Below are 10,244 nucleotides of genomic sequence, written 5' to 3'. Positions count from 1 at the left end.
CTCTCTCTCTCTCTCTCTCTCTCCCCCCCCCTTTTTTTTTTTAACATATATGGTATTATTTGTTTCAGAGGTACAGGTCTGTGATTCAACAGTCTTGTGCAATTCACAGTGCTCACCATAGCACATCCCTCCCCAATGTCTATCACTCAGTCACCCCATCCCTCCCACCCCTTGCCACTCCAGCAACCCTTAGTTTGTTTCCTGAGATTAAGAATTCCTCATATCAGGCGCCTGGGTGGCTCAGTTGGTTAAGCGACTGCCTTCGGCTCAGGTCATGATCCTGGAGCCCCGGGATCGAGTCCCGCATCGGGCTCCCTGCTCAGCGGGGGGTCTGCTTCTCCCTCTGCCCTCTTCCCTCTCGTGCTCTCTGTCTCTCATTCTCTCTCTCTCAAATAAATAAATAAAATCTTTAAAAAAAAAAAAGAATTCCTCATATCAGTGAGGTCATACGATACATGTCTTTCTCTGATTGACTTATTTCGCTCAGCATAATACCCTCCAGTTCCATCCACGTCATTGCAAATGGCAAGATTTCATTCCTTTTGATGGCTGCATAATATTCCATTGTATATATATAACACATCTCCTTTCTCCATTCAGCTGTCGATGGACATCTTGGCTCTTTCCATAGTTTGGCTATTGTGGACATTGCTGCCATAAACATCAGGGTGCACGTACCCCTTAGGATCCCTACATTTGTATCTTTGGGGTAAATACCCAGTAGTGCAATTGCTGGGTCATATGGTAGCTCTATTTTCAACTTTTTGAGGAACCTCCATACTGTTTTCCAGAGTGGCTACACCAGGTTGCATTCCTACCAACAGTATAGGATGGTTCCCCTTTCTCCGCATCCCCACCAACATCTGTCATTTCCTGATTTGTTAAATTTAGCCATTCTGACTGGTGTGAGGTGGTATCTCATTGAGGTTTTGATTTGGATTTCCCTGATGCCGAGCGATGTTGAGCACTTTTTCATGTGTCTGTTGGCCATTTGGAAGTCTTCTTTGGAAAAATGTCTATTCATGTCTTCTGCCCATTTCTTGATTGGATTATTTGTTTGTTGGGTGCTGAGTTTGATAAGTTTTTTATAGATTTTGGATACTAGCCCTTTATCTGATATGTCATTTGCAAATATCTTCTCCCATTCTGTCGGTTGTCTTTTGGTTTTGTTGACTGTTTCTTTTGCTGTGCAAAAGCTTTTTATCTTTGTTTTTCATTTTTAGAGTCATATTCTATCCCTTCATAGTAGTTAACCTTATTTTTGGTACATATATATAAGTTGCTCTCTCTTTAAAATTTTGGGATACATTTTCTTCTAACACACCAAAATATACCTTGAATCTCTAGTGTATGGCTTTGTTGTAGTCTCCTGCCTGATCACATTCTCTCCCTTTTTTTTTAATCCTCTTCTTTCTTTTTTCAACCAACTTCTTTTCTTATCAATTCCTTTTATAAAATCTTTTATAACTTTCATCTTCACAGTCATATTCCCTCTCTTCATCATATTTACCCTTATTTTTGTACATATATAAGTTTTTCTTTCTTTAAAATTTTAGGAGGCACTTTCTTCTAACAGACCAAAATACGCCCAAAATCTAGTGTGTGGCACTGATCTGTGCACCAGCCTGATCATATTTGATCATATTCTGTTTGTTTGTTTGTTTTTATCTTTTTCTTTTTTTTTTTTCTTTTTTCTTTCTTTTCCTTTCTTTTCCCCCTGTTTCAGGTCTCTTCTGATTTGTTCAGTGTATATTTTTTGGGGGTAGTTGTTACCCTGTTAGCATTTTGTTCTCTCATTCATCTGTTCTCCTCTGGACAAAATGACAAGATGGAAAAAATCACACCTCACAAAAAAGAACAAGAGGCAATACCGACAGCCAGGGGCCTAATCAACACGGACATTAGTAAGATGTCAGAACTAGAGTTCAGAATGACGATTTTAAAGATACTAGCTGGGCTTGAAAAAAGCATGGAAGTTATTAGAGAAACCCTATCTGGAGAAAAAAACTAAAATCTAACCAAGTCGAAATCAAAAAGGCTATTAATGAGGTGCAATCAAAAATGGAGGCTCTAACTGCTAAGATAAGTGAGGCAGAAGAGAGAATTAGTGATATAGAAGACCAAATGATGGAGAATAAGGAAGCTGAGAAAAAAAAGGATAAACAACTACTGGATCACGAGGGCAGAATTCGAGAGATAGGCGATACCATAAGATGAAACAACATTAGAATAATTGGGATCCCAGAAGAAGAAGAAGAGAGAGAGAGGGGCAGAAGGTATATGGAGCAAATTATAGAAGAGAACTTCCCTAATTTGGGGAAGGAAACAGGCATCAAACTCCAGGAGGCACAGAGAACCCCCCTCAAAATCAATAAAAATAGGTCAACACCGTGACATCTAATAGTAGAACTTACAAGTCTCAGAGACAAAGAGAAAATCCTGAAAGCAGTTGGGGACAAGAAATCTGTAACCTACAATGGTAGAAACATTAGATTGGCAACAGACCTATCCACAGAGATCTGGCAGGCCATAAAGGACTGGCATGATATAGTCAGAGCACTAAATGAGAAAAATATGCAGCCAAGAATACTATATCCAGCTAGGCTGTCATTGAAAATAGAAGGAGAGATAAAAAGCTTCCAGGACAAACAAAAACTAAAGTAATTTGCAAACACGAAACCAGCCCTACAAGAAATATGGAAAGGGGTCCTCTAAGCAAAGAGAGTGCCTAAAAGTAACATAGACCAGAAAGAAATAGAGACAATATACAGTAACAGTCACCTTACAGGCCATACAATGGCACTAAATTCATATCTTTCAATAGTTACCCTGAATGTAAATAGGCTAAATGCCCCAATCAAAAGACACAGGGTATCAGATTGGATTAAAAAACAAGACCTATCAGTATGCTGTCTGTAAGACATTCATTTTAGACCCAAAAACATCCCCAGATTGAAAGTGAGGGAATGGAAAACCATGTACCATGCTAATGGACACCAAAAGAAAGCTGGGTGGTAATCCTTATATCAGACCAATTAGATTTTAAACCAAAGACTGTAATAAGAGATGAGGAAGGACACTATATCCTACTTAAAGTGTTTATCCAACAAGAAGATCTAACAATTGTAAATATCTATGCCCCTAACATGGGAGCAGCCAATTATATAAGCCAATTAATAACAAAAGCAAAGAAACACATCGACAACAATACAATAATAGTGGGGGACTTTAACAGCCCCCTCACCGAAATGGACAGATCATCTAAGCAAAAGATCAACAAGGAAATAAAGACTTTAAATGACACACTGGGCCAAATGGACTTCACAGATATATTCAGAACATTCCATCCCAAAGCAACAGAATACTCATTTTCTCTAGTGCCTATGGAACAGTCTCCAGAGTAGATCATATCCTAGGTCACAAATCAGGTCTCAGCCAGTACCAAAAGCTTGGGATCATTCCCTGCGTATTTTCAGACCACAATGCTTTGAAACTAGAACTCAATCACAAGAGGAAAGTTGGAAAGAACTCAAACACATGGAGGCTAAAGAGCATCCTACTAAAGAATGAATGGGTCAACCAGGAAATTAAAGAAGAATTAAAAAAATGCATGGAAACCAATGAGAATGAAAACACAACTGTTCAAAATCTTTGGGATGCAGCAAAGGCAGTCCTAAGAGGAAAGTATATAGCAGTACAAGCCTTTCTCAAGAAACCTCATCATACACCTAAAGGAGCTGGAGAAAGAACAGCAAATAAAGCCTAAACCCAGCAGGGGAAGAGAAATAATAAAGATCAGAGCAGAAATCAATGAAATAGAAACCAAAAGAACAGTAGAACAAATCAACGAAATTAGGAGCTGGTTCTTTGAAAGAATTAGTAAGACTGATAAACCCCTGGCCAGACTTATCAAAAAGAAAAGAGAAATGACCCAAATCAACAAAATCATGAATGAAAGAGGAGAGATCACAACCAACACCAAAGAAATACAAATAATTATAAGAACATATTATGAGCAACTATATACTGGCAAATTAGATAATCTGGAAGAAATGGATGCATTCTTAGAGATGTATCAACTGCCAAATCTGAACCAGGAAGAGATAGAAAACCTGAACTGACCCATTACCACCAAGGAAATTGAAGCAGTCATCAAAAATCTCCCAACAAACAAGAGCCCAGGACCAGATGGCTTCCCAGGGGAATTCTACCAAACATTTAAAGAAGAATTAATACCTATTCTTCTGAAACTGTTCCCAAAAATGGAAATGGAAGGAAACTTCCAAACTTGTTTTATGAGGCCACCATTACCTTGATCCCCAAACCAAAGACCCCATCAAAAAGGAGAATTACAGACCAATATCCTTGATGAACATGGATGCAAAAATTCTCACCAAAATACTAGCCAATAGGATCCAACAGTACATTAAAAGGATTATTCACCACAACCAAGTGGGATTTATCCCTGGGCTGCAAGGTTGGTTCAACATCTGCAAATCAATCAGTGCAACACAATACATTAATAAAAGAAAGAACAAGAACCATATGATCCTCTCAATAGATGCAGAAAAAGCATTTGACAAAGTATAGCACCCTTTCTTGATCAAAACTCTTCAGAGTATAGAGATAGAGGGTACATACCTCAATATCATAAAAGCCATCTATGAAAAACCCACAGTGAGTATCATTCTCAATGGGGAAAAACTGAGAGCTTTCCCCCTAAGGTCAGGAACGCAGCAGGGATGTCCACTGTCACCACTGCTATTCAACATAGTATTAGAAGTCCTATTCACAGCAATCAGACAACAGAAAGTAAAAAGGCATCCAAATCGGCAAGGAAAAAGTCAAACTCTCACTCTTTGCAGATGATATGATACTTTATGTGGAAAACCCAAAAGACTCCACCCCAAAACTGCTGGAACTCATACAGGAATTCAGTAAAGTGGCAGGATATAAAATCAATGCACAGAAATCAGTAGCATTCCTATACACCAACAAGAAGACAGAAGAAAGAGAAATTAAGGAGTCAGTCTCATTTACAATTGCACGCAAAACCATAAGATACCTAGGAATAAATCTAACCAAAGAGGTAAAGAATCTATACTCAGAGAACTATAGAATACTCATGAAAGAAATTGAGGAAGACACAAGAAATGGAAAAACTTTCCATGCTCATGGACTGGAAGAACAAATATTGTGAAGATGTCAATGCTACCTAGAGCAATCTACACATTTAATGCAATCCCTATCAAAATACCATCCACTTTTTTCAACAAAATGGAACAAATAATCCTAAAATTTGTATGGAACCAGAAAAGACCCCGCATAGCCAGAGGAATGTTGAAAAAGAAAAGCGAAGCTGGTGGCATCACAATTCCGGACTTCAAGTTCTATTACAAAGCTGTCATCATCAAGACAGTATGGTACTAGCACAAAAACAGACATATAGATCAATGGAACAGAAGAGAGAGCCCAGAAATGGACCCTCAACTCTATGGTCAAAACGGTATTTTTTATAAACATACTTGAAACAAATCTATCCTTGTATCCATTTTCCTCACATTTTCTTGATATCTGAAGCATTAAATATTCTTTAAAGACAGACTTTAACGACCTGAATGCCTCCTTTATGTCGCTTCTTTTGTGACTTTCTACTCTCCTATACTGTTCCCTAACAAAAAAATAGTTACTAAAATTTGTGGAATTTTGGTTATTAGAAACTGTAGTTATTTATTAGTCAAAACTACTTCTATATGAATTTATGAGCTCCTGACTAAGACACACAAGGTAAATAATTAGGGCTCCTGTTTATTAGCCTATTTAGCAGGTCATTTGCTTTTTAGGTTATGTAATGGTATTGGTCATGGTCTGAAGCACTAGAACATGGGACTATTGGTAAATCCATTTCCCTTATTTCTAACAGCCTGTATTTGTGACTGCTTTGATATGGGAGTGTTCAAGACTGGTGGGAGCATGGGTTGGAGTTGCATCTTGATATCGTGGTAGCTGTGTGACCTTGGGCAAATTATTCCTTCCCAGTGCACCTTGTTTTCAAAGGTAAAGGCTAAATGAGATGGTAAAGTACATAGCCCAGAACCAGCCTATAGGCAGTATTGAATATTCTTATTTATTTTTTGTCATTGTTATTATGAGGCCTTTGCTTATTGAGCAGAACAGGGGCATCTAGCCTTAGCAGAGGTTGAAAAGCAGCAGAACTTCTCCATACTTATGCACAGTAACTGGCCATGGGGGGCAGGGGGAACCAAATAACCCATTTTAATTCCTGTTGAAAAGCTTAGTCTCAACTGTTAAATTCAGTGAGACAACCACATGCATGCATTTAAGAAGTTCACTGTATCTGCAGTGCTTGACATGCTTGACAGTCACTGAAATGCATGCTGGTGTCCCAAAGAACAGACCTGTGACTTCCATCTCGTTATTCAGTAGCTAGTTTCTGTATAAATGTCAGTGTTCCTTTAACACATTATTATGGATGATAATATAATGGCTTCCATTTACTGAGTGCTATTTGACAGCTAAGAGCTTTTCATGCATTATCTCATTTAGTCTTCATGGTTGTTCTGTGAGACGGTTATTATCACCCCTATTTTATAGATGAGAAAACCAAGATTTAGAGAGATTCGGTGTTTCCTAATAAGAATTTGAATGCTGGTTTGCAGGACTCCATAATCTGGGCTTATAACTTTTCCTTGTAGCTCTATGGCCTTTGTTTCATAATTATCATGTAGCCTTAGTCATTCATTCAGCCTGCATTTATTGAGGGCCTGCCTACTCGGTGCTAGGCACTGTTTTAGGTACTGGGTGATAGCATGCAAGTAAAAGTTACTGCCCTTCTAAAGCTCACCGTCTATTATATTACTTGTGTTCATGTCCCTTCTAGAATGAGTGTCCTTATACGATAGTGACTGTGTTGTATTCTTTTGAGTTCAGGGTGTAACTGAAATTTATTCAAGGCTAAGAATAATTCCTGGGCTTATGAAATAATTATTTCTACAAAAATATTGGAAGCTATGTCCCACTCTATTCATCAGGCTATCTTTTTATTTTAGCACTGGCTTTTTAGCCCTTCTAGACTCGTCAGGACTGGAGATGTTCTTAGTGATTATTTTAAAAAGCATTTGAAGGTTTATTATTGTTAGTGATAAAGCTACTTTTTGATGTCTTGTTTTCTTCGGCACCCTTAAATGTTCTATAGGTGTGTGGAACAGCATAAAAAAACCCTCTTCTTTAGAGCATACCAAAAATACATGAGACAAATCTAGCACAAGAGATTTAATTACCTCATAGAAGAAATAAAAGTATTCTGGTATAATTGAAAAATGATATAGCAGGGAAGTTCAACTGTGAGGGGAAAAATTATGTCTTTTTTCCTGTGATATCAAGAATATTAAATCCTTTTCTAAGAATGAATTATTATAATTTTATAGAAGATGATATAAAGTATTTGTGTTGAGGGGCACCTGGGTGGCTCAGTCGTTAAGCGTCTGCCTTTGGTTCAGGTCATGATCCCAGGGTCCTGGGATTGAGCCTCGCATCAGGCTCCCTGCTCTGCAGGAAGCCTGTTTTCCCTCTCCCAGTCCCCCTGCTTGTGTTCCTGCTCTCGCTGTCTCTCTCTCTCTCTCTCTGTCAAATAAATAAAATCTTAAAAAAAAGTATTTGTGTTGAATATTACTTTTTAGCCTTGTGAAGCTGAAAATTTTAAATGTCCTTGGGTGGAGGCTAACATGTTTTATTCTTCACCTAGGAAGTCATCAGTAAATACTATGAAGTGTGTGGTATTTTAATAAAGTAATTGCCTAATTTTTTACATTAGAAATACAATTAAACCTTGTTGGTCCCATAAGGAGCAAATGGCTGGTCATATTTCTCATTTTTTTTAAAAAGTCATTTTTCTAAGAGGGAGGATCATTGGCAAATCAGCTGGCTGTTCTTTTTAGATTTTGACGTTGCTTCTCCTTGGGACCCTAATGCTGGGCTCTCTGATAACCAGTGCAAACTCCATGAATATCTTTCATTTCTCTAGAAGGAGGTGTGGATTTGCAAGGCTACCAGCTGGATATGCAAATACTACCTGACGGCCCAAAGAGTGATGTGGACTTTTCAGAGATTCTTAATGCAATACAAGAAAGTAAGTTTCCCTCAAATTTTAATTTGACCATGAAAGGAGAAACTATTCTAATACTTGGGAGGGATAATAAAACTAGAAACCCTAGATGCCAAGTTTAAAAAAAAATGTCGTAAAGGAGATACTGTGTAAAATAATTTTGAGACCAGAAGAGATGGTTAGTGAAATGCAGGTTTAGTTTGCGAAACTGAGCCACACAGTATTGGAGTCTTTGAAGAAGCCTGATGGAAGAACTCTAGTTCTATATTTAGTATACTATAATATTTAGTAAATTGCTAGGTACTATAATTTTTTAGATTCCTTGATTAATCATAATCAAATAAGTTTTTGAGAATACTATTACTAGAATACTATTCATTTGCTCAGATGTACAAGTAGTAAGAAGTAAATGTTGATGCAGTAACCTGAAATCATAAATTTATTCTCCAAAATGGGTATCTCAAGTCACTGATGATGGGCTGTGACTTGAGAAGTGACCCCTCTCTTCTAAGCATTTTGATTAATCATTTATTCTTCTTACATTACTTTGTTTTATAGTTTTTACTAAGAATTTGATCTTAATCAATACATTTACTCAAGTTGTAGATTTAACATTGAGGATGGATGATGTGGTATCATAGACTAAGTCATTAACATTCGTGTTTCATTATCAGAGCTCTAATACTAAATAATGATACTCTTTTAAGATCAAATAGTATTCTACCGTGTTATGTTTGAAGGAGTTAGATCTGAAGAGCACTGCAGGAAGAACCACTGTAATTTTTTGCTACTTTTAGTTTTGTGACACTGCATTTCTAATACTAAACTTTTAATGAGCAATTTTAAGCATCTTCATAGCAGTTATCCCCTTTTGTCATCATACTGCCCTCCTGACCTTCTGAAATAATTAATACTTCCACTTTATAGGTAGGACAACTGAGGGTGGAAGTTACATACCAAGGTAATATCAAGAATGGAGGCCAGACTGGAATGGAGGGTCTCCTACCCTTCATTTAATTCCTTTCTGAATGTGCTCAGTATGGGGTTTAAACACATCAAGGAAAAGGATCCTGAAATTGAAGATGAGGCTGGTTCTAAGAGAAATACTTTTAATGAAAAAGAAAAAGGCCAGCTATTTGTTCTGCTTGGGCAATCCCTTAATATTAGGTTATGAATAAAAGAGAAAAAATTTCCCCAGGAGATTAAAAATCCAATTAATAGACACTGGAGCGAAAATAATTTTTTCATGGAAAGTTATAAAATTCTGTAATTACTTCATCTGATTTGAAAGATGATATATAGTGCTGAAGGATTTTTTTAAAAATTTTAATAAGTGATAAAAGTTGGCTTCTATGCAAGTGCAGGAGATGAACTTAAAAATTTTTTAGGGCTGCATGAACTTACATCAAAATGAATTAAATGTTTATAAGACTATTTTTACAGTAATTTTTGTTAGCATATCTTACTAAAGACACATTTGTATATGATAACTTTTATTGTTTAGAATGGTGAGCTCTTTGTGAACAAGTAGAAGCATATGTTTATGAGTAGTTAATATTTAAGTTTAAAAATAAGAAAAGGGAAATATTATTTCACCGTAAAATGCAAATAAACTCTTTATAGGTTTAAGGATTTTCTAATACTTTGGAACTAATCTGTTTTCTTGTTTAAAAAAAATAAGTTTTATGCTAAGTAGGTTTGGGAAGCTGCCTACCTGGCCAATGTCATTTCTGGTAGGAAAGATTTGGGCCATTTATTTACCTTCAGTTTCACCCTAGATTCCAAATGTGATTCAGATATTTAACAAGTTAGTTGAAATTTCTAAGTATAAAAACATATAGTTTGGTTCTTCAAGGGGCTGTAGGAAGCTTCGAGAGACCAAATTATAAAAATGTAAAAATAGATAGGATTTGGACATCAGAAAAATTCCTTCTCTCCTGCAAACATTTTTTTTTTTTTAGATGATGGAAAGATTTCATTATTTTCTTGGAATTTTGTGGACATATAGGTATGATCTTTAAGATCAAGCTGGGAGTGAGAGAGAATTTGAAACATTTTTTGAGTGTCTAAGGTAGGCCAGCCATTATAGTAAGTGCTCTTCCCTTACTATCTCTTTTCT

The 10,244-nt window shown here is 36.7% G+C and overlaps 1 protein-coding gene across 1 annotated transcript in view; it reads left to right on the top strand.

Annotated features, from left to right (window-relative positions):
- The window catches only part of ANO4 (anoctamin 4), a 231,393-nt gene that overhangs the window by 18,036 nt on the left and 203,113 nt on the right, over window positions 1-10,244 (top strand). Inside the window, exon 2 of the mRNA XM_034987747.1 lies at window positions 8,045-8,149. Within this exon, the coding sequence (XP_034843638.1) occupies window positions 8,045-8,149 (105 nt within the window). The remainder of the gene's footprint in view (window positions 1-8,044; window positions 8,150-10,244) is intronic.

Source organism: Mirounga leonina, unplaced genomic scaffold, assembly GCF_011800145.1.
Source record: "Mirounga leonina isolate KUSES-001 unplaced genomic scaffold, KU_Mleo_1.0 Mir_418, whole genome shotgun sequence".
Lineage (NCBI taxonomy): Eukaryota > Metazoa > Chordata > Mammalia > Carnivora > Phocidae > Mirounga > Mirounga leonina.
Note: the sequence above shows the minus strand (reverse complement) of the source record. Positions and strands in the feature narration are given on the sequence as shown.